Source organism: Macaca mulatta, chromosome 8 (genome assembly GCF_049350105.2).
Source record: "Macaca mulatta isolate MMU2019108-1 chromosome 8, T2T-MMU8v2.0, whole genome shotgun sequence".
In the NCBI taxonomy this organism is placed as follows: Eukaryota; Metazoa; Chordata; class Mammalia; order Primates; family Cercopithecidae; genus Macaca; species Macaca mulatta.
The window spans coordinates 89,279,040-89,304,968 of NC_133413.1; the positions used below are offsets into that span (position 1 = coordinate 89,279,040).

The 25,929-nt window shown below is 35.9% G+C and overlaps 1 protein-coding gene across 2 annotated transcripts in view; it reads right to left on the minus strand.

The window, feature by feature from the left end:
• Positions 1–577: 577 nt before the first annotated feature.
• The window catches only part of IL7 (interleukin 7), a 61,525-nt gene continuing 36,173 nt past the window's right edge, over positions 578–25,929 (minus strand). The window contains exons 3-6 of one of the 2 annotated variants that reach the window (NM_001032846.1): positions 8,071–8,151; positions 6,611–6,742; positions 4,597–4,650; positions 1,554–1,673 (exon numbers count right to left, since the gene is read on the minus strand). In NM_001032846.1, coding sequence (NP_001028018.1) covers positions 1,554–1,673; positions 4,597–4,650; positions 6,611–6,742; positions 8,071–8,151 — 387 coding nt within the window. Of the gene's footprint in view, positions 1,674–4,596; positions 4,651–6,610; positions 6,743–8,070; positions 8,152–25,929 lie in introns of both variants that reach the window. The other variant, XM_077942251.1, reaches the window with a different exon arrangement.

Consider the following 25,929-nt stretch of genomic DNA (forward strand, 5'->3'; position numbering starts at 1 on the left):
TTAATGAGGCAGTTCAGTAAATTGTACGGAAGTGTATACAATTCTATACAGCTTTCGCACCAGTGAAGGTGAAATGTCATATGGGTCAAGGAAAGTGAGAGAAGGCAGGAAGGTGTTACCAACACACACTGAGGGTGTCACCAGAGCATCCTCTGTAGATCAAATAAGGCCCATCAGCACGTAACTAGATGGTGATGAGGCTGAGAAAGAGCGTGAAGGATGTGAGTTCAGTGCAATGCAAACTGACAGCTATTTGTGGAGTTTGGCCTGCTTAGAATAGTATTTCCATTTCCCTTTATCAGTGAATGAAGACTGCAGACATTTCCAAACAGGTTTCTTTTAAAAGACTAAAATTTAACATAGAAGGTACTGTCTCATGTTGATTGTTGATAATAGGCTATTAAAGGTCATACATTCAATGAAAGCAGAAAATCAAAGAGCAGTGTAGTATTAAAAATCGCAGCACACCAACATGGCACAAGTATACATATGTAACAAACCTGCACATTATGCACATGTACCCTAGAACTTAAAGTATAATAATAATAAAAAATAAATTAAAAAAAATCTCATCTTAAAAATTCTGTTGAGATTTATTAACTGAATCTGGCAGTGTTAATACATAGCTCATTTATTTTATCAAAGGAGAAATGTTATCCAAAGTAAGCAATTTGTAATACTGTATGAAAATATTTTATATACAGATATAGTGTCAAAATTAAATACACATATTTCATTAATTAAAAGGTAAACATATATTATTATCTTAAAAATATACCTCCCAAATTACAAAGTTACTTAGATAAGTTATAATCTATATAAATGACAAAGTAACTCATTACTAAGGTTTAACATCCTTAGACTAGGTGAATTTATTTTTTTTTATTTTATTTTTTCAAATTATCCTTTTTTCATGTCAAAACATTTGCTATACCATTTATTGAAGGTACTGTGTTACACATTCATGATTAATTCAATCTCTTGAAATCTCTTTCAGGTATCTTGGACCTTATTATGCTGTTGCTTACTTAGGTATATGACTCTCTTATTCTCATGGGCATTATCCATATATCATTGTTAACCCTAAAACATCTCCAGCACAGAAGATGACAATTTTCACTCTAAATACAGTATAATAGATTCATAGTGAACCATAAAATTATTTTGACAGCAAAGCAATGTCAATTTTGAATCTTTGAAACCATTATATACTTCATAGATTTAATGTCTGGAAATATTTAAACAGGCTTAAAAAGTATTATTGCAACTGATACCTTACATGGATTGTCTTACAAAAATCAGTACAGAATTATACTGATTGATATATGTTCACATATGTAAGAAATAGTTTGTTGACTGGAGCATTCAGTTTCCATTGTTTGTATCCATCTTCTAGTAATACAGTATGCATTTCTCAATTGCTCTAATCCGTTTTGACCATGGTGCATTCAGTAACTTCTAGGAAGCATTCCACTCTGAAAAACTGCATAAGCAGATAGATTCTTGGAGGCTGCAACTAAAGTTCATGTTTCTATATTGCCACTCCGTATTTTTCAGTGTTCTTTAGTGCCCATCAAAATTTTATTCCAACAAGTTTTTATCTTTTGTAGTAGTCTCTTTAGGAAACATGAGTCATTCAGTTTTTTCTGTTCCTTTAAAGATTTATTTTCTTCCTAGAGAATAGAGTTTTAAAAGTTTAAACTTCACATTTTTACAAAAATATATATTTTTAAATAATTTTTCATCATATTACTTTATGCTGAAAAACTGGTGTAATGAAAAGGTAGAATTTTGTGTGACTTTTTTTTTTTTTTTTTTTTTTTTTTTGAGACGGAGTCTCACGCTATCGCCCAGGCTGGAGTGCAGTGGCGCGATCTCGGCTCACTGCAAGCTCCGCCTCCCGGGTTCCCGCCATTCTCCTGCCTCAGCCTCCTGAGTAGCTGGGACTACAGGCGCCCGCCACCGCGCCCGGCTAATTTTTTGTATTTTTAGTAGAGACGGGGTTTCACTGTGGTCTCGATCTCCTGACCTTGTGATCCGCCCGCCTCGGCCTCCCAAAGTGCTGGGATTACAGGCTTGAGCCACCGCGCCCTGCCTTGTGTGACATTTTAAAGATGATGGTTTCTAACTACCCTTGTGATAAATGACACGTAGAAAATTCAAAGTTGGTGTGATTAAAGATGTAGGATTCTCCAAAGAGCTATATCAGCTGACCGCCAGTTTCACAGTTTAACAGTGGACATAATATACTGTTTAGAATTTCATGAGAAAGGTAATTGTAGATTACTCAGTTGAGTTTCTTTAATGTAGAAAAATGTATTTTTAATGGGAAGAATAACCAACATCGAAAATACTCAGATTATTTTGCCAAAGATAATTAATAAGGATATAGCTGATGGAGCTTGTACCCTAAGGTCTACTCCAACAATTAACTTCACTGGAATATGTCAGATGCCTGCCTCATAAGCTAGGTTTTAGCACCTGACAAGAATCTTAAAAAGGGCTACGTGTACAACCTATAGGAAGAAAGAGATACTTGGCATGAACAGACATATAAAGGAGTAACTCCGTATAGACTCAGTTATATTTCTCTGAGTTCTCTGACCTGTGAGAATGGGAATACTGCAGGGTAGAGTAATTCTTCACTTAGACAACTACTAGTTAATCACAAATATAAAGCATACTAGTGACTTTTACTCCTTCCTAGACCAGGAGGTAATATCAGTTGTTTGTTTTACACTCTTTACAGTTGAGCCCAGACTTGAGGGTTAAAATCAACATAGTGTTTTCAACAATCACTGCTAAGTAAATGGATGTGCAAACAATATAAAAACTATTATAACTAGTTATTACAACTAGTTATTCGGTAACTAGATAATTTAGATAACAGGTTATTGGGTATTCTCTTAGTCATGTATTGTGCTCAGTGTTTTACATAATTTACTTCATTTTATTTGCTTAATCATCTTATGAACTTGATGATTTGAACTCATTTTACAGATGCAAAAACTGATCTGCAGGAAGATAAATAAGCTACTACCGTATATGTCAAGTAAATATAATAACTGAATCTTGAGCTCCTCTGTCCTATATTTAATTTGGCCACAAATTCAGATCTCTTTTTGTCATGTATTAGTAACACTAGCACATACTTTTTAAAGAATACATTTCAAAGATTAAACAACAGATCTCAAAGGGAAATATAAAGGCAAACTTTTCATATTATTTTCAATAAGGGGTCCTGGACAATTTTTTTAAGTACAAGTTGAAGTTGACTTGTCTAAGCAGATTTGAAATATATAGATGTGAAAATTTCATACTTTTCCTCGGACACGGAGAATAAGCATTCACTAAAAAGTAAAAAACAGGGAATCTTGGTTTTACCACTGCATCCTGGGAAAATAGTTGTTTTCTTTTCTTGTCTTTTTTTTTTGTTTTTTGTTTTGTTTTGTTTTTTGGTTTTTGTTTTGAGATGGAGTCCCACTCAATTGCCCAGGCTAGAGTGCAGTGGCACGATCTTGGCTCACTACAAACTCCGCCTCCTGGGTTCAAGCATTTCTCCTGCCTCAGCCTCCTGAGTAGCTGGGACTACATGCGTGCACCATGCCCAGCTAACTTTTGTATTTTTAGTAGAGACGGGGTTTCACCATGTTGGCCAGGATGGTCTTGATCTTTCCACCTCGTGACTCGCCCACCTCGGACTCCCAAAGTGCTGGGATTACAGGTGTGAGCCACCGCACCCAACCTTTCTTTTCTAAATTTCCTTTCCAAATTATCTTAGTCGAAAGCCTTCAGGGTGTTTATATTGTTTTTAGCTCCTGTATTAATTTCAGATGTTCCACTTTGCATGGAATCCGTAGAGTTTCCTAAATCTAAGTATACAGGCTCACTTTGCTTTTCTGAAAAGAATAAGGAATTTCCATGTTGCCACATAGCTATTGGTCAAATAATGGAAATGTAAAAGAAGAATCCATCACTTTTATGAACCAGGTGTGCTCATTTTTCCATGCCTCAACCTAATTAATATCTATATCATTTTAAAGTTTAGTCAAATCCAGTTAAGTATTCTGCCTTATTAAGTCATTCATAAATATTTTCCGTATTATTGTATAATTTATCTAATAATATCTAGTAGTATATGTATAAATATATGTTTATATACTATTACATATTATACTGTACAATCTACAATAATAAAAGAGGTATAAGATAAGTCCTTATTGTTTAATTTTTATTTCTTTACAAACTAACAGGGATGGCTTTTTTTCTTCATGTATTTTTCATCTAGTTTATTTTCTCCTATATAAATTATTTATTTCTTTTACCTACTAGCTACAATATTTTAATGTTGCTGCTTCTAAAAAAAATCATGCTTTGGCATTTGCCCTAACAGCTTCTCTTTTAAAATAGTGGGTTTAAAAATGCAATATAAAGGACTCGAATTTTTGAGGGGCACCTCACTTCTCCTTTTATCAATGTTATGATAAATTATTTCAAAACCAGCTATAAGAAGGAAACAATTCAAGATGAAAAATTAGGAATTAAGTTGAGTGAAAAGTTGATGAACCATAAGGAAAATTATACAATTATTCTCACCAAACTCTTTGTTGGTTGGGGTTCACCCAGGGCAGCTGGTTTTCTTCCTTTAACCTTAAAAACAAAGTCACATTTATGATATTGAATATTTCTTCATTGCTCCTCCAATTGTTTGTAATTGCTAATTTTCATATTGCCTTCAGCTCTTCTAATCTATTTGAGACTCTACTTTAAATTTCTTATTGTTAAGAAAGTAAAACACTAATATGACTTAGAAATGGAATGTCAGGGTAAAGGAAGAAGCAAGAGAGTTCAATCTTCTGAACACCCAGAATCCATAATTTTGTAGGTATGCCTAGCACTGTGAAAAATTAACATAGTAGGGTATACTAGCAGAGATAAAACTTGAATTTTAATCAATATAAAAATAAAGTTAACAATAAATTGTTAAATCCTGGCCATACATTTTATTAAGCTTCACTTATCAGAAACAAAATGAAATAAAACAATAGTAAAAAGCGTGTGGCATGCCTGGCTCATGAAGAAAATTCAGTGTAGCTGATTGCTTTAACATCTTGCCTTGTTATTTTCAAGAAAAGGGTAACTGGTATCAAGTTAATCAATGTTGTAAAATAATTTAATTTTAAATTATTTGCATATTTTCTTTCTCTACGGTTAGTTAATTTTGGAACATGATGATCCATACAAAGCTCAACACATAAGAGAAAGAATCACAAATATATAACATACCTAAGACCTTTACCCCTTCCTAGACCAAGAGGTGATATCAGTTGTCTGTTTTACACTTTTTTCAGTTGAACCAAGAGTGGAGGCTTATAATCAACATAGTATTTTCAACAGTCACAACTAATTAATTGGATGAACAAGCAACATACAACCTATTTGCATTAGACAGTACTTTGAAATAACTATAAGTAGGAATGAAGAAATGGTAGACTAGAGTAGGAAGTCTTCATGAATCTTGAGCTTAACCTTGAAGGCATAGAACAAAATAGATCCAATTTATAGAAAAAGAAAAGTAGAAATGCTCTCTAGGGGACAAACGTAAGGACCCAGGTTTGGAAATAAGCTTGGCAAATCCAGCACACTAAGAGGAGACTGGCTTCCATCGAGTACATAAAGCAATGATAAATGAGGCTGTCCAAGTTATATAATAGACAATCTACATTTTTATCACATCAATAGGGTTCAAAGATAATCTTACCATTTTACCTTCCATGGGAAACTACTAGTGCTCAAACAAAACAAAATTATTTTTTAAGTCATAAAAATGTTATTTAAGAAAACATTTAAAACCATAAAATAACCTTTTGATTTTGTGTGGCAGCTGGTAAAAATCCATAAAGAGGTAAATAATACAAATAAAATAAAACATTGTATTAAATATTGAAAACTTTTTAGTACTAAGCACTTTACATGTGTTATGCCATTTAATCCTTTCAAATCCTACAATATAGATATTATGTTTTTCTGCATTTCGTAGATAAGGAAACTGCTGTCCAGTCTCTAGATGATGTCTTTCATATTTGGTTTTGTTGTTTTAGTTCATAACCACTAGTAGAAATGTAGGAAAATATTAGCCCTATTTGTATCAAAATTATTTAAAGAAGGGGAAATTGTTGGACATATATATGTCTAGTTTAAGCATAAAAAGATATTTGTTAAATACATTTGATTTCCTTTTTTATTCACTAGGAGTTCTTATAAATGTGTACATATATGGATTAAAGCTATTAATGAGTTTTAGATATAGAAATTTACCATTCTCCACCCAATATATCACCCTAGTATCCTTGGAAGTTATTATGGCAATGAAGCATTTATTTATTTATTTTTTACTCCCCTTTCACAAACAATTCACTCTAGCCAAGATATAAACAAGTATTTCCAAACCGAGCCTTTCCTCTTCTAGGATTGAGTAAATATACTTCAACTTTAGATGATAATAAACACTTAGGATTCTATGATAATGGATATAATCACCAGAGAATAGTGGTATCTTGGCACAGGAGTAGTTAATATTTTCATTCAAAGTAAATAGTCCTTAGCTTACCTTGCCGGTGCAGTTCAACAGTATTGTTGTGCCTTCTGAAACTTTTAATAAGTGGAGATCAAAATCACCAGTGCTATTCATTTTAAGAAATTGCCTCAACTTGCGAGCAGCACGGAATAAAAACATACCTTCCTATTATAAGAAAAAGTCAGAAGGGCCATGGTTCAAATAAAGTATTAATAAATGATAAGCTTTCTTAAGGAGCCTAGAGCTTGAGCTGTATTGGTAGATAATGCCCCACCTCCACCCCAGCTTTCTATTCCAGTTAATCATGTGACTGACAAGTAACAGAACTAAAACTGTTTGACTCCTAGGTGACAGCAAGAAGTTCTTGGAACTTGGTTTAATGATTATCTTGACTTTTAAAGTTTGTTTTCTCTATTATGCTTATGTGATCTTATCGCTTATATGTGAATATATTACAAGATTATTCAATTTTAAACATGATAGCTGAAGGAGAAGGCTTCTGGAAGCAACAATATATTATAAGAGGTATGTGTGGTTTTTTCTTATTATTTCTTGCATCTTTTGAGCTATGGATGTATAGCTGATAATAAGAAAATAAAGGACTGTAGTCACCTAAAACGTAAGTTTTGCAGTTATTTAAATTAAGATATTTTTTAAAAAGAATTTATGGTTTTGAGATGCCATGAGGCTAACTTAGCTACTGTGAGTTTTTAAAAGACTATGAAATAGCACACCCGTTTCTGTAAGGAGAAATGACATAAACTCTTTAGGTTTTGTCAAGTGTAATATTATACCAACTAGATGTCGTAATCATTTAGAGATAAGCAAATACTGACAGAAAAAATTTCAAGATGCTTCCGACTAAATTATACCAATGACTTATATTTGTATGTGTGCAAGCAATCACATTAACAAGTATTTTTCTGTATAAGAACTTTTAGAGGCCGGGCACGGTGGCTCACGCCTATAATCCCAGCGCTTTGGGAGGCCGACGCAGGCTAATCACTAGGTCAGGAGATCAAGAAACCCTGTCTCCACTAAAAATACAAAATTAGCTGGATGTGGTGGTGCATGCCTGTAGACCCAGTTACTCGAGAGAATCGCTTGAACCCAGGAGGCGGAGGGTACAGTGAGCCGAGATTGCCCACTACACTCCAGTCTGGCAACAGAGCGAGACTCCGCCTCCAAAAAAAAAAAAAAAAAAAAAAAGAAACAAAGAAATTTAGAAATAAGACATAGGTGTGTCTTTGAATTTGACAACTCTAGTATTTTCAAGGTAAAAAAATAGAATGATTAAACAGAAAGAAAACTTGTTATCTAATAAACACAGGGCTATTTGTAAAATTGGACCATAGTATGATCTAATCAATGGGAATTATGTGGTCAGACTGCAAATATTAATAGTATTCATATAATTCTCTAACAGAGGCACAAAAAATATAAGCTTCTATAAAATCAAGCTTGAATGACAAACTCCAAATAATTATCATTACCTTATTATCATCACATAGATGTCTTTTAAAAAAGTTAAATTCATTATTCAGGCAATTGCTACCAATTTCTTTCATGCTGTCCTGTAATAAATAACATAAAATAATGAGGTTAAAACTGAGTACTTTTCTAATATCTTATAATTATAAAAATAATAATCTTATAATATCTGGTATTTACATGTGCATTTTAAGGAAAATAACTTGCCTGGCTCAGCTGACTAAGCATGAGGAATAGTTTCCTATAGTTGAAGGATAAATAAGTGTATACAAAAATTCTTCCATATTTAGAGCCCCTCCCAGATCCCATAATTGAATTCCAGAATTCACTAAGAGAATCTGGCTCATCTAGGGAAATAAAAGTATCTATTTTAAAAGTTATGCTATATAGACAAAGTATTATAAAATGTGAAGTCATTAAGTTGAGATGAATTTAAGAGGTTATTCAGTCAAATTTCCTCCCATCAACAAACAACAAGAAAAGGAATTTATATTAGAATTAAGGGATCCATATAAAGCTCAACACATAAGAGAAAGAATCACAAATATATGACATACCTAAGACCTTTACTCCTTCCTAGCCAAGAAGATTTCAGTTGTATGTTTTACACTCTTTTCAGTTGAGCTGAGACTGCAGGCTTATAATCAACATAGTATTTTCAACAGTCAACTAATTAATTGGATGTGCAAGGAATATAAAACCTATCTGCATTAGACAGTACTTTGAAATTGACAGTGAGAATTAAGGTTGAAATTTATTCACAACATTTTTAGCAATGCAATTTTCTGGGATGGTTAAGGTAGAATTTTCCTGAGACACGGTGTAATTGCATGTGTGTGTATTATAAACATAGGAGTGGGAAAGCAGACTGGTATGTGCTCTTTTTTTTTTTTTTTTTCATTTATAAGGAATGTAGTAGAAGAAGGTAGAGATTACCTAAATCAATAATTTAGTTGATATTAAGAAAAACTTCCTAAGGTTTCAGATTTTCGTATGCACCGGATTGGACTAACTCTGTCCAGCAAACTAGCAATTCCATGCTATCAGAGCTTCTAGGACTAAAAGCAATCTTAGCCTACATAATGTCTCCAGAGAAACAGGATAAGAAGTGGAGCAATGGCAGGATTTAGTCATGGGCTTTGAATCCTCATCTGCCTCTCAGAAAAGTGTTCATTACTCTTATCTCCTGTGAAAAGCATGATGATGTCTGGGTTTACCCTTATTTAAAAATGTATATACTATCAGTTTTATCTAGAAGAAGTGTCTGAATACATACATCTCAAGTGTAAAAGATACATTTTCAATAACTATCTTCACATTGCCATTGTACATATTCCTGAAAATGTAGTGGATAATTAATATTTGCCTATTAAGTTATTTTCATGTTGACTTCCCCTTACCCAAAGGACAATAACTCATACATATTTTTTTCTTTGATAAAACATAGAGTTTTTAATTTTTACCATGTCATCCTTCAAAAAAGAAGTTGAAATATGTGCAGCTACTCTATATGATATCTTCCAATTCACCAAAAATATCATGAGAGACAATATGTCACATAATGAATGCCAATTTCTTGAAACATTTTAGCAAATTGCATGACACACGAATATTTAAAAAGCCATATTGGTTAGGTGGCTGTTCTAGGTTATTAATAAAACTTATTTTTGGCAGATCCACAGAAAGATAATGTTATACCAGTTGATTTTTTTTTTACCTAATGCTTGATACAGAATGTAAATGTGTTACTATAGCCTTAAAAAGTTGACTCCTATAGAGGTCACAGTTATTCATCGACCTTAGTACATTTTATTAATGCATCCGGTATAGATCTATATGACTGCCAATTACTGTTGCTTTCTAAAATACTCTTCATTCATGCCCAGTCAGAAGAATGGCTCAGAGTAAGAATTACAGATACATGGTGTTGGAAAGAAACTTAAATGGCCATCTTTTGATTTAACAAAGAATAGAATTACTTGACCAAAGTCACAATAATTGTTTATTATTCACATGTCACATATGTCCAGATGCAAATAAGAAATCACAGCTGGGCACGGTGGCTCACGCTTGTAATCCTAGCACTTCGGGAGGCCAAGGCGGGTAGTTCGCGAGGTCTGTAGTCCGAGACCAGCCTGGCCAACATTGTGAAACCCCATCCCTACTAAAAATAAAAAAAAATAAATAAAAAAAAAATTAGCTGGGTTTGTTGGCACATGCCTGTAATCTCAGCTACTTGGGAGGCTGAAGCAGGAGAATCGCTTGAACCCAGGAGGCGGAACTTGCAGTGAGCCAAGATCACACCACTGCACTCCAGCCTGGGCAACAGAGCAAGACTCTGTCTCAGAACAAAAAAAAGAAACAAATCATATATCACATATGTCAAGATGCACATAAACAAATTTCTTCAAATATTTTATGACTGTGGAAAATCAAAAGAGAAAAGCCAGGATTATAAGACTGAACTGCAGTATTTTCTAGTACAAAACATGACGTTGCCTAAGTTCTTTTTTTTAGGTGAAGTTATTTATTTATTTATTTATTTGAGACGGAGTCTCGCTCTGCTGCCCAGGCTAGAGCGCAGTGGCCGGATCTCAGCTCACTGCAAGCTCCGCCTCCCGGGTTTACGCCATTCTCCTGCCTCAGCCTCTCGAGTAGCTGGAACTACAGGCGCCGGCCACCTCGCCCGGCTAGTTTTTTGTATTTTTTAGTAGAGACGGGGTTTCATCGTGTTAGCCAGGATGGTCTCGATCTCCTGACCTCGTGATCCGCCCGTCTCGGCCTCCCAAAGCGCTGGGATTACAGGCTTGAGCCACCGCGCCCGGCCGAAACCTAGTATCCATTAGTTGTTTTTTGATCCTCTCCCTCTTCCTACCATCCATCCTCTAAAAGGTCCCTGTGTGTATTGTTCCCCTGTGTGTGTCCATGTGTTCTCATCATTTAGCTGCCACTTATAAGTGAGAACATGTGGTATTTGGTTTTCTGTTCCTGTATTAGTTTGCTAAGGATAATGGCCTCCAGCTCCATCCATGTCCCTGCAAAGGACATGATCTCATTGATCTCATTCTTTTATATGGTTGCATAGTGTTCCATGGTGTATATGTACCACATTTTCTTTATCCAGTCTGTTATTGATGGTCATTTAGGTTGATTCCATGTCTTTGCCATTGTGAATAGTGCTGCAATGAACATACACGTGCATGTGTCTTTAAAACGGAATGATTTATATTCCTTTGGGTATATGCCCAGTAATGGGACTGCTGAGTCGAATGGTATATCTGTCTTTAGGTCTTTGAGAAATTGCCGTACCATCTTCCACAATGGCTGAACTGATTTACATTCCCACCAACAGTGTATAAGCATTCCCTTTTCTTCCCGACCTTGCCAGCATGTTATTTTTTGACTTTTTAATTATAGCCATTCTGACTGGTGTGATATGGTATTCCATATTTCTTGGAGGTTGTGTTCATTCCTTCTCATTCCTTTTTCTCTACTCCTGTCTGCCCGCCATATTTCATAAAGTCAGTCTTCAAGCTCTGAAATTCTTTCCTCTGTTTGGTCTATTCTACTATTAATACTTGTGATTTTATTATGAAATTCTTGTAGTGTGTTTTTCAGCCCTATCAGGAGGATTAAGTTCTTCTCTATACTGGCTATTCTGAACCCTTACTGGAGAGGTAATGAGGTCAGTTGGAGGAAAGAGGGCACTCAGGCTTTTTGAGGTTTCAGCATTCTTGCTCTGATTCTTTCTCATTTCTGTGAGCTTATCTAATCTACCTTCAATGTTCGATGTTGCTTACCTTTGGATTTTTTTTTTTTTCTTTTTTTTCCTGGCACAATTCAGCCACTTTACCATAGGGATGCTGTGGTTTGCGGGGGGGTGTACTCCAGTCCCTAGTTGCCTTGGATTTTTCAGTAGCTGAAGGTATCACCAATGAAGGCTGCAGAACAGTAAAGATGGCAGCCTGCCACTTCTTCTAGGAGCTCTGGCCCAGGGAGGTACGAACCTGTTGCCCGGTGGAATGCACCTGCAGGAGGTGGCTGGAGATCCTGGTTGGGAGGTCTTGCCCAGTCAGGAGGAAGAGGATCAGGACCCACTTATAGAAGAAGTCTGGCCATGCTTTTGTAGAGGAGCTGTGCAGTGCTGGGGTAACGCTTCACTCCTGTTGGCTTGGGCTCTCTAAAGCCTGCAGGCTGGACAGGCTCAGTACCCAAATAGCAGAGATGGCAGCCCACCCCTCCCTCTGGGACCTCTGTCCCAGGCAGTTTTCAGATCTCTGTAGGCCAGAGAACACCGGCGGGGATGGCTGGAGGCCCTGCTTGGGAGGTCTTGCCCAATAAGGAGAGATGACTCAGGGACCTGAGTCTGACCACGTGTTGGTCAGAGCAGTTGTGCTGTGTTGGGGGATCCCTTCTGCCCCTGATCGGTTTGGACTCTTCAAAGCCTGCAGGCTGAAAAAGATCACTCACCCAAACAGTGAAGATGGTGGCCTGCCCCCTCCCTGGGAACTCTGTCCCAGGTAGGCACAACACTGCTGCTGGTGGCTGGCTGGAATTCCAAGCCAATGTGTCTTATCCTTTGAGGCACCATGGAAGTGGGGCTCACAGACCATTGCTCCTTGGACCCTGGATTCCGCCTCTTTCCTAAGGGTATGCACACAGATCTAATATCCTGCTTTTCTGGAGATGCAGTTACTTTTGCCGGGAAGCCTGGAGCTGGAATATCTACAGTTCCTGTTCTCCAACATGTGCCTGAGCAGCTGCTCTGCCAAGACTCCCATATCTCTGTGCGTTAGACTGAAAGCCCTGGTGGAGTGGGTTCAAGAGGGGATCTCCCAACTCGAGGTTGCAAAGATCCGTGGGAAGAGTGTAGTTTCCGGGTCACATATTCACTCACCACTTCTCTGGGCAGGGGAGGTTCACCTGGCTGGGTGTTGTGCCCAGGTGGGCTGTCGTCCTGACTTTCTTTTCTACGTTCACCATGGGTCAAGTTGTTTCCTTGATTAATCCCAATGCGAGAACTTGTACGTTTCAACTGAAGGTGCTGTATTTACTTGCCCTTTTGTTCCTCTTTGTGAGAACCACTCACACTAGCTACTTCTAGTTGGCCATCTTGGCCACTTCCCAACTCTTTTTCTTTCAAGTTCTTCAAATACATAATATTCTTTACATTTATAGAATTAGATCTTCAATTTCAGCATAGTTTTCTTCTATCTTTGAATTTTTAAATTACATTTTAAGTCTGTTCTTTAGAAACACTAATTACATAAAAAATGAATCTTCTATTGAACTTTTTCTTTTCGTGTGTGTATGTACTCACATATATACACACACACACACAATTTCATTTTGCATGGTTTTACTCATCCTGTCTTTCATACGCCTGTTTTAATGGAGTATTCATTTCCGGTTTTTATTTTAGTCTCTATATTTCCCCTAATTCCAAAGAACATTAGTTTCTTTCTGGTTTCTTTCATACTATATTGTTTTTAGCTGTTTTTACTTTGGTTTCTTAGAGACTTCACACTTTCCATTGCTTTCATGGATAATTAAACTGTGGTCTTAATACTTCATTTTCCTTTTGCCTATTTTTGTGTTAATTCATTTGTTCATTTATTTTGCTAGTATCAGTGCATAATGTTCCTTTTAAATTTTCTGATTATTTTTGAAGGGATGCTAAAGTAGAGTAGATTATTGTTCAGCCAATATTTAACATCTAACCTCACCAAATAAGAGGATGTATTCATTCCATATGGCTGACATAACAAATTACCAAAACCTTGGAGACTTAGAACAATAAAAACTTATTATCTCACATTTCTAGAGGTTCTGGTAGAGCACACATTGTTTGCCTCTTCCGTCTTCTGTTGTCTGCCAGCATTCCTTAGTGTTTCTTGGCTTGTCACCTCATGGCTCCAGTCTCTGCCTCCATCTTCACATCACCTTCTTTGTGTGGGTGTCAAGTCTCCTCCTGCTTTTCTCTTAGAAGGAACTCGTGATAGCATTTAGGGTCCACCAAGATAATCCAAAATAAACTTACCACACCAATATTCTTAATTCAGTCACATCTGTAGACTTCTTTACCTTATACATTTCCAGAGATTAGAGTTTTTTTTATCTGAGTGGCCATTATTTAATCTGCTATAGAGAAGTATGTTCCTCTGTCCATTAATGTTGCATTTGTCCAAAAGACATGTGGTAAGAAATTGATGCTTTCTGTATAGTTTCTGTGAGACAAGAATTTGGAAGCTGCTTAACTGGGAGCTTCTGGTTCTGCATCTTCCATGAGGAGGTAGTCAAGATGTTGGTCATGTCTGTAGTAACCTGGACTTCATCAGAACTAGAGGATCTATTCCCAAGATGACCCATTCATGTAGTTATTGGCAGAATGCCTCAATTTCTCACCACATGAGCTTCTCCACAGGCTTTCTTCAATATCCTTCCAAGATAGTTGCTGACTTTCCCCCAAGTATCAATGTAAGAGAAAGCAAGGAGGAAGCCATGTCTTTTATTACATGGAAGTCACACACTGCCATTTCCACATTATTCAATTGCCTTGCAGTGAGTCACTAATTCCAATCCACACTCAAGAGGAGGGAATTTAAGCTGTACCTCTTGTAAGGTGGAGTATCAGATAATTTGTGGGCATATGTTAAAACTCCCACACAGCTGCTCCTTTCATCTTATGACTTAGAATGAAACATGTGGAGGTAATCAAACTCAGATAAACTGTATACCTGTGAACCTAAGGTAAATGCATATTACTGTATGCCTTTCTCTCTTTCTGTGTGTGTATGTGTTTGTAGCAAAAACTGACTGATAGAGAACTATTGCTTTTTAGATCAACTAATTTTCCAAAAATAAAGGTGGAAAAGGGCAAAAGTAATGAAATGAAACAGCTGTTCATTCTTATCCTATTTCTGTATTCTCTGTCACAGGACAGTTTTCTTCTTAATTTTTTCATATTTATCTTTTCAGGAGAGAAAGTCAATATGGTTCACAGTTACTCTTCATGGTCACATGTGTTAGAGCTAGCAAACTAATGTCTAATTATTGCTCATAGCTGATTGCTGCTTCCTTTATGTTCTTTTTTCCTTCTTTTTGTAGGGCTGGTTCTAAGGATTGGAAAGTTTTGGCATAGACTATATTCAGTCTCATGTCTCTTGTTATAAATGAACTTGGTCCCTATAGAAATATACCTCATTGCCTTTTTTTTTTTTTTTTTTTTTTTTGAGATGGGGTCTGTCGCTCAGGCTGGAATGCAGTGGCACAGTCTCAGCTCGCTGCAACCTCTGCCTCCTGGGTTCAAGCGATTCTCCTGCCTCAGCTTCCTGAGTAACTGGATTCCAGGCATGCACCACCACAGCCCATAATTTTTGTATTTTTAATAGAGACTGGGTTTCGCCATGTTGGCCAGGCTGGTCTCAAACTCCTGACCTCAAGTATAGTAGAAATAATTTTCATTTCTGATCATCACTATGACAACCTATCCATGGCCTTGTGCCATCTGAAGCCTTGTTTAGGGGGACTTTTAAAATGTGCTGCTTATTTTTTAGAAAATCTACTCTGTATGAAATTTGAAAAAGGCATATGTTGTTCCTGGAATTCTATTTCATTTGCTACAATTTTTGCCATTTGTCAAGTAGCTTAGCAGATTATAGTATGACTTAATAGTTAATTCTTAGTTTAAATTAAAGTCATTTATTCTTTGATCAAATACTTTAGCACTTACCATGTGCCATTTAGTATTAGGAATACAACAGGGATCAAAATCATACATGGCTCCTTCCCTCAAGAAGTTTACTATTTGGTGGCAAAAACATTAATCCAATAACAGCAATCAATTCTCAACTTGATAACTGTTATAAATACAAGATATATGCTGCCATGAAGCCTATACAAGAAGATTTTACTTAAAAACCTCAATGAATACTTCCCAGAGGAGGATACTTCACAGGAGATCTCAATCATAAGTACCCTATGGAAAAGGGGGATTCAATAGCAAACAATATAGGTGACTACTTTGAAGAGGGCGGGAACATGGCCTGTATGTGGCTAGAAAGAAGAGAGCAAGGGAAAGTAGGAATATAGCTGAGAGAGGAAGAGACAGAACTGGTTCAACATAAAGCAAGGGCTAGAAGAGATCAAATTATGTGTGGCCTTAAGGATATTTTAAGAAGTTTTGTGTCAATCCTAAAAGCAATAATTAATGTATTTCTTCTTACAAATGTGGGAATAGCTTTCCTGGTTTACTTTTTTCAACGATCATATTAACAACCACATGCCAGATGGTTTGGAGAGAGGTTCAAGAAAGTATATGGGTGAATCTTTATGAGGCTATTACATAGTCAGTGCTTAAGATAATGGTTTATTGCACTTGATAGTAACAGAGAATCTTGAAATATGTGAACATATTTGAGAAATAGGGAGCAAATTTAATGTGATTTGAAAATAAAAATTAAGCAGGATGGACATATCAAGGATCATTCCTGACTTGTCTGGTGTTTACAACAAAAGAGTCAGATGCTCCTTGACTTAAATGGGTTTACATTCCAATAAGCCCATTGGAAATTCAAAGATTATAAGTCTAACTATGGTAAGCTGGTTATCATTAGTATTGTGTTGCCATTGAGACAGGAAATAGAAGAAGAGGTGGAGTGTATAGATCACGTGTTAGGTTTTAAACAGATGATGTTTGAGCTGACTTTCAAAGATTCAGGAACAGGTAATAGACAAATAGTGAAGCCAGAGAGTTAGACAGAAAGCCAAGAGAATAGATCGTTTTGAGGAAGTGGTGGTCCACAGTAAATGCCAATTAAACGGTCAGGTAACTTGAGTCTTGTTCAAAATTTATCTACATAAAGAAAACAAGCTAAAGTAGAAAAGAAAGCTAATAATGGAATGGTAAAATAGATGATGGAAAATAAAATAAAATATTAAGCAGATATATTTGTTTTCAAGTAATGTTTATAAACAAGTGATGAATCTATAATAAAACATTAAGAGGAAAAGGTACTATGTAGAAGCCTATATTTAAATGTGAATGCATATGTAGACACTTGAACACACTTATCTAGCAGAAGCTTTTTAACTTTCATTTAACTGACTTTCTGGATGATCAATAGTTTCTATTCCTTCTGTCAAAACATATTGACTAATGCTCGGAGAACAATGAAGACTCCAGACTAGTAGTTTAGTTTCTTATGTGCTCGTGTATATTTTTTTCCATCATTTCAGCTGCTTTTTACTAACTCAATTCCTTAACACTAAGTTATACTTAGCATTTAATTATAATACTTAATACTATATAAATCAATAAAATATTAGTATAAAAATAGTTCTTTTGAGAACTTCTACTTTTCAGTTTGGTATGTAGGAAGCTTAGAAATTGCCAATCCATACTTACAAGTAAAAAAGCTAAACCCATTAAAAAAAAAAACAACTCTTCTTAGATCAGAGAAGTGAAGTCACAGGGCAAACCACTGCCCTGAAGTTGGAGAGACAGAGAGGACCCCCAAATTAGAGAAACAGAACCACAACTTACTGAAGCAGAGATCCATGAGCAGAAATCTGCATAGCAACCATTGTGGGGGTAGAAAAAATTAAACTGTAGTTGGCAAATTGCTGAAGGCTCAGTGTGAAACAACTTTGAGAATTAAAAACTCCAAAGGTACCCAGTCATAGTGGGGGGCTACATACTTTTATGAGTTTGACCTTTAGGAGCTCTACTAGGTCCTCATGGTAAATATCAGATGAGAAAGTCCTCTTGTGCTTTTGGTAGGAGGAGTGGAAAAAACTACTATAAAATCAGCCAGAGGTGGGAGGATCACTTGAGCCCAGGAGTTTGAGACCAGCCTGGAGAACACAGTGAGATCCTATCTTTACAAATAATTACAAAAAATCAGACAGGCATGGTGGCACATGCCGATGGTCCCAGCTACTCAGGTTGAGGTAGGAGCATCACTTGAACCCAGGAGGTAATGCTGCAGTGAGCCATGATTTATATCACTGCATTCCAGCCTGGGTGACAGTAAGACCCTGTCTCAAAAAAATAATAATAATTTCTAAAAAGCTGAATAGTCTGTTCTCCTTTAAAGGGCCTAACCTCAAGGGAGACTATTTTACCAGCACCTAACCTTCTGAGGTTTTATCAGAGTCTGATCTGCCTGGGGGAAAAAAATACCCAACTCCAGGGTCCTCTAGTTTTTCACATGTTGGAAGGCTGCCCTGTACCCCCTAAGGAGGGGGAAAAAAAGAGCAGCACTGGTAAAGTTCACAGTCCAGGGCACAGGCTCACCAAAAGACTAAGACCTAATCACAGGCTTATAGAACACCCCTTTTTCCACACCATATCATGACATCACTAAAGGCCTATTTATCGCAGTTTCTTTTACTCAGAACATTATAATCAGCTATGAAAAAAAATTACAAGGCATACTAGAAGGCAAAAAACACAGTTTGAAGAGGCAGAGCAAGCATAAGGACCAGACTTATATATGGCCATGAGGTTGGAATTATCAGAACAGAAATCTTTTTAAAAGTCTATGATTGAGGCCAGGCGCGGTGGTTCACGCCTGTAATCCCAGCACTTTGGGAGGTCGAGGCAGGCAGATGACAAAGTCAGGAGATCAAGACCATCCTGGCTAACACAGTGAAACCCCTTCTCTACTAAAAATACAAAAAAATTAGCCGGGCATGGTGGCGGGCACCTGTAGTCCCAGCTACCCAGGAGGCTGAGGCAGGAGAATGGCGTGAACCTGAAAGGTGGAGGTTGCAGTGAGCCAAGATTGCGCCACTGCACTCCAGCCTGGGCAACAGAGCGAGACTCCATCTCAAAAAAAAAAAAAAGTCTATGATTAATATGCTCAGAGCTGTCAGACCCATAATGAAAAAAATAGACAACAGACAAGAACAGATAGAAAATGTAAGCAGACAGATTAAAATTCTAGGAAATATTTTTTAAATGATAAAGATCAAAAACAGAAATAAAATATGCCTTTGATGGGCTCATTAGTAGACTTCACATAGCTGAGGAAAGAATCTTGGAGTCTAATGATAGGACAACAGAAACTTCCAAAACTGAGAAGCAAAAATAATAATAATACAAAACTGATAAAAAAGAACAGAATATCTAAGAACTTTGGGACAACTACAAAAGGAGTAGCATACATGTAATGGGAATATTAAAAAGGAGAAGAGAGAGAAAAAGAAAAATCAAGGGATGAAGAAAATATCTAGAAAAGAATGAAATTGGAGAAAAGAAACAACTTACCTATAGAAGAGCAAAGATAAGAATTATATCCAACTTCACCACAGAAATCATGCAAGCAAAAAGAGAGTGGAATGAAATATTCAAAATGTTGAGAGCAAAAAAACACTGTTTAAATTCTGTACTCTGTGAATTTATCCTTCAAAAACGAAGGAGGAATAAAGACTTTCTCAGACAAACAAAAATTGAGAGAATTTGTTACAAGTAAATCTGCCTTTTTTATGGCTGCATAGTATTCCATGGTGTATATGTGCCACATTTTCTTAATCCAGTCTGTCACTGATGGACATTTGGGTTTATTCCACGTCTTTGCTATTGTGAATAGTGCCTCAATAAACATACGTGTGCATAAAAAAGGATGAGTTTGTGTCCTTTGTAGGGACATGGATGCAGCTGGAAACCATCATTCTTAGCAAACTATCACAAGAACAAAAAACCAAACACCGCATGTTCTCACTCATAGGTGGGAACTGAACAATGAGATCACTTGGACTCGGGAAGGGGAACATCACACACCGGGGCCTATCATGGGGAGGGGGGAGGGGGGAGGGATTGCATTGGGAGTTATACCTGATGTAAATGACGAGTTGATGGGTGCTGACGAGTTGATGGGTGCAGCACAGCAACATGGCACAAGTATACATATGTAACAAACCTGCACGTTATGCACATGTACCCTAGAACTTAAAGTATAATAATAATAATAAATAATAATAAAAAAAAGAAAAAATAATAATAAAGAAGACAAAATCCTCTGGTTCTTCAAGCAAAAAAGTCCTAATTACTAATAAAGGAAAAAAAAAATAAAAACAAAAACAAAAACAAAACAAACAAAAAAAAAACAAGTAAATCTGCCTTGCAAGAAATCTTAGCAGAAGCTATTCAGGAAGAAGGAAAATGACATAAGTCAGAAATGTGGATCTAAATAAAGGAAGGAACAGCATCAGAGAATAAGTGAAGGTAAAATAAATACTTTCCCTTATTTTTACTTTTATTTTCTTTCATTTTTAGTTGACGCAATAATTGTACATATTTATGTATGACACAGTGATATTTCCATATGTGATATACAATGTGTAATGATCAAATCAGGGTAATTAGCATATCCATCCCTTCAAACATTCATCATTTCTTTGTGTTATGAACATTCAAAATCCTCTATTCTAGCATTCTGAGAATATACAATAAATTATGATAAACCATGTTCACCCCATAGTGCTACAGAATGCCAGGGCTTATTCCTCCTATCTAGTTATAATTTGGTATCTGTTAACCAGCCTCTCCCTATTGTCCCCTCCCTCTTACCCTTTTCTGCCTTTCATACCCACAATTCTATTCTCTACTTCCATGAACTCAATTATGTTTTAGCTCCCACATATGAATGACAGCATGTGGTATTTATCTTTCTGTGACTGACTGATTTGGCTTAATATAATGTCCTCCAGGCTCATCTATGTTGCCGTGAGTGACAGGATTTCATACATATTTATACCTGAAGGTTATTTCATTGAGTATATACACTAATTTTCTTCATCCATTTGTTTATTGATGGACACTTAAATTAATTCCATGTCTTAGCCATTGTGAATACTGCTGCAATAAACATTAAGGTACAGGTATCTGTTTGATAGACTGATTTATTTTCCTTTGAATAAATGCTTGGTAGTGAGACTGCAGGAGCCCATGCTAGTTCCATTTTTAATTTTTTGAGGAAACTTCATACTGTTTTCAATAATGGCAGTACTAATTCACATTCCCACCAACAGTTCCAATGGTTTCCTTTTCTCCACGTCCTCATCAACACTTATCTTCTGTCTTTTTGATAGTAGCCATTCTGACAGGTGTGAGGTGATATCTCATTGTGGTATTGATTTGCATTTTTTCCGGTGATTAGTGATCTTGAGCATTTTTTCACGTACTTATTCGCCATTTGTATGTTTTATTTTCATAAATGTCTATTCAGATCCTTTGCTCATTGTTTATTATTATTATTATTATTATTATTATTATTATTATACTTGACATTCCGGGATACAGAACGTGCAGGTTTGTTACATAGGTATACATGTGCCATGGTGTTTTGCTGCACCCGTCAACCCGTCGTCTACATTAGGTATCTCTCTTAATGCTATCTCTCCCATTGTCCCCCACTCCCCGACAGGCCGCGATGTGTGATGTTCCCCTCCCTGTGCTCATATATTCTCTTTGTTCAACTCCCATTTAGCAGTGAGAACTTGCGGTCTTTGGTTTTCTGTTCCTGTGTTAGTTTGCTGAGAATGATGGTTTCCAGCTTCATCCATGTCCCTGCAAAGGACATGAACTCATTCTTTTTTATGGCTCCATAGTATTCCATGGTATATATGTGCCACATTTTCTTTATCCAGTCTAACATTGATGGGCATTTGGGTTGGTTCTAAGTCTTTGCTACTGTGAAAAGTGCTGCAATAAACATATATGTGCATGTGTCTTTATAGTAGAATGATTTAAAATCCTCTGGGTATATACCAAGTAATGGGATTGGTGGGTCACATGGTATTTATAGTTCTAGATCCTTGAGGAATCACCACGCTGCCTTCCACAATGGTTGAACTAATTTACACTCCTACAAACAGTGCAAAAACGTTCCTATTTCTCCACATCCTCTCCAGCATCTGTTGTTTCCTGACTTTTTAATGATCACCATTCTAACAGGTGTGAAGATGGTACTCTTTGTGGTTTTCATTTGCATTTCTCTAATCACCAGTGATGATGAACTTTTTTTCATATGTTTGTTGGCTGCATAAATGTCTTCTTTTGAAAAGTGTCTGTTCATATTCTTTGCCTACTTTTTGATGGGGTTATTTGTTTTTTTCTTGTAAATTTGTTTAAGTTCCTTGTAGATTCTGGATATTAGGTCTTTGTCAGGTGGATAAATTGCAAACATTTTCTCCCATTCTGTAGGTAGCCTGTTCACTCTGATTATAGTTTCTTTTGCTGTGCAGAAGCTCTTTAGTTTAGATATATACCATTTGTCAGTTTTGGCTTTTGTTGCCATTGCTTTTGGTGTTTTAGTCATGAAGTCTTTGCCCATGCCTATGTCCTGAATGGTATTGCCTAAGTTTTCTTCTAAGGTTTTATGGTTTTAAGTCTTACATGTAAGTCTTTAATCCATCTTGAGTTAATTCTTGTATAAGGTGTAAGGAAGGGGTCCAGTTTCAGTTTTCTGCATATGGCTAGTCAGTTTTCCTAGCACCATTTATTAAATAGGGAAACTTTTCCCCATTTCTTGGTTTTGTCAGGTTTGTCAAAGATGGTTGTAGATGTGTGGTGTTATTTTGAGGCCTCAGTTCTGTTCAATTGGTCTATATATCTGTTTTGGTACCATTGCCATGCTGTTCAGTTACATTCCCTTTGAAAACTAGCACAAAACAACGATGCCGTCTCTCACCACTCCTATTCAACATAGTACTGGAAGTTCTGGCCAGGGCAATCAGGCAAGAGAAAGAAATAAAGGGTATTCAAATAGGAAGAGAGGAAGTGAAATTATCTCTGTTTGCAGATGGCATGATTGTATATTTAGAAAACCTCATCATCTCAGCCCAAAAACTCCTTAAGCTGATAAGCAACTTCAGCAAAGTCTCAGGGTACAAAATCAATGTGCAAAAATCACAAGCATCCCTATAAACCAATAATAGACAGAGAGCCAAATCATGAGAAAACGCCAAATCATGAGAGAACTCCAATTCACAATTGCTACAAAGAGAATAAAATAAGTAGGAATACAACTTAGAAGGGATGTGAAGGACCTCTTCAAGGAGAACTACAAACCACTGCTCAAGGAAATAAGAGAGGACACAAGCAAATGGAAAAACATTCGATGCTCATGGATAAGGAGAATCAATGTGAAAATGGCCATACTGCCCAAAGTAATTTATAGATTCACTGCTATTCCCATCAAGCTATCATTTGACATTTCTTCACAGTGTTACAAAAAGCTACTTTAAATTTCACATGGAACCAAAAAAGAGCCCGTATAGCCAAGACAATCCTAAGCAAAAAGAACAAAGTGGAGGTGTCACACTACCTGACTTCAAACTATACTACAAGGCTTTGCTCACTTTTTAATCAGATTTTTGTTGTTGTTTTGTTTTGCTGTTGAGCTGTATGAATTCCTTATATATTCTGAAAATTAATCCCTTGTTGTATTAATAACTTGCACATATTTTGTCCCATTCTACAGGTTGTCTCTCCACTCTGTTAATTATTTCCATTGCTGTGTGGAAGTTTTTAGTTTAATACAGTCACATTTGTTTCTTTTTGTTTTTGTTACTTGTGCTTTGGAAATCTTGGTCACAATATCCCTCCCTAAAAATGTTCTGAAGCATTTCTCCTATATTCTCTTCTAGTGGTTTTATATTTCTGGGTTTTATGTTTAAGTCTTTTATCCATTTTGAGTTGACTCATATATATGGTGAGAAATAGGGGTTTAGTTTCATTCTTCTGCCTGTGAACATCCAGATTTCCTAACACTATTTATTAAAGAGACCATCATTTTCCCAGGTATGTTCTTGCATGTTTGCCAAAAATAAGTTGGCTGTAAATACATTGATTTATTTCTAGCTTCTCTATTCTGTTCCCTTGGTCTATGTGTCTGTTTTTATACCAGTGCTATGTTGTTTTGGTTAGAGCTTTGTAGTATATTTTGAAATCGTATAGTGTGAGACCTTCAGCTTTGTTCTTTTTGCTCAGTATTGCTTTTGCTATTCAAGTCTTTTGTATTTCCATACAAATTTTAGGATTTTTTTTCTCTTTCTGTGAAAAATGTCATTGGTATTATGATAGGGATTGCATTAAATTTGTAGATTGCTTTGTGTAGTATGGTCATTTTAACAATTTTTCCAATCTATAGGCGTATTATGTCTTTATAGTTGTTTGTATTCTCTTCAGTCTTTCATTAGTGTTCTGTAGTTATCATTGTAGAGGTCTTCACCTCCTTGGTTAGATTTATTTCTAGGTTTTTATTTTTATTTTATTTTCCTCGTAAAAATTGTAAATCAGATTGCTTTCTTGATTTCTCTTTCAGAAATGTTACTGATTCTTATATGTTAATTTTGTATCTGGCAACTTTACTGAATTCATTTATCAGTTCCAAGAGTTTTCTGGAGTAGATTTTTCTATGTATAATCATGTCATCAGCAAAGAGGGACAATTGACTTCTTCTTTTCCAATTTGGATGCCCTTTCTTTCTTTCTCTTGCCTAATTTCTCTGGCTAGGGCTTCCAGTGAGATGTTGAATAGGTGTGGTAAAAGTGGGCATCCTTGTCTTATTCCAGTTCTTATAAGAAAGACTTTCCGTTTTTCCTCATTCTGTAAGATGATAGCTGTGTGTTAATCAGATATGGCCTTTATTGAGTTGAAATACTTTGTTTCTATGCCAATTTGTTAAGAGTTTTCCTCTTAAAGAGTTCTTGAATTGTATCAAATGCTTTTTTTCTGTGCCAATTGAGATAATCATATGGTTTTTGTTCTTCACTCTTTTGAAGCAATGTATCACATTTACTGATTTGTGTATGTTGAACCTTCTTTGCATCCTTGGGATAAATCCCTCTTTGTTATGTTCTACTATTTTTTAGATGTGTTATTAGATTCAGTTTGTTAGTATTTTATTGAGAAACTTTGCATATTGGCTTGTAATTTTCCTTTTTGTTGTCTCTTTGTCTGGTTTTGCTATCAGGGTAATGTTGGCTTTGTAGAATGAATTAAGAAGAATTCTCTCTTTTTCATTTTTTTTTTTTTTTAAATAGCTTGAGAAGAACTGGCATTTGTTCTGCTTTAAAATTTTGGTAGAACTCAGATATAAAGCTATCTGGTCCTGGGCTTTTCTTTTTTGGGAGACTTTTTATTATTGATTCAATCTTGTTACTCGTTATTGGTCTGTTCCTGTTTCCTATTTATTCCTGGTTCTGTCTTGACAAGGGTAGATGTATTTAGGAATTGATTCATTTCCTCTGGGTTTTCCAATTTGTTAGTGTACAGTTGCCCAAAATAATCTCTGATAATCCTTTATATTTCCGTGGTATCAGCTGTAATGTGTGCTTTATTTATTTCTGATTTACTTATTTGGGACTTCTCTCTTTTTTTATTAGTTAGTCCAGCTAGTGGTTTATTTATTTTGTTCATGTTTATCTTTTCAAGAAATAAAATTCTGTTTTGTTAATCATTTTATTAATTAGTTTAATTTAGCTTTTAGTTTCTATTTCCTTTATTTCTGCGCTTTATTTTTTCCTTCTTTGTATTAACTTTGGGCTTGGATCCCTCTTGCTTTTCTAGTTCCTCGTGGTGCACTGTTAGGATGTTTATTTGAAATCTTTCCACTTTTTTGATGTAGATGGCTATTGCTATAAAATTCCCTCTTAGCACTACTTTTACTCTATTCCATAGGTTTGGGTATGTTGTGTTCATGTTTTCATTTTTTTCAGAAATTTTTTCATTTTGATCTTAATTTTTTCATTAATCTAATGGTCACTTTGAAGCCTGTTGCTTTATTTTAATGTATTTGTATAGTTTCCAAAATTTCTCTTATTATTGATCTATAATTTTATTCCATTGTACT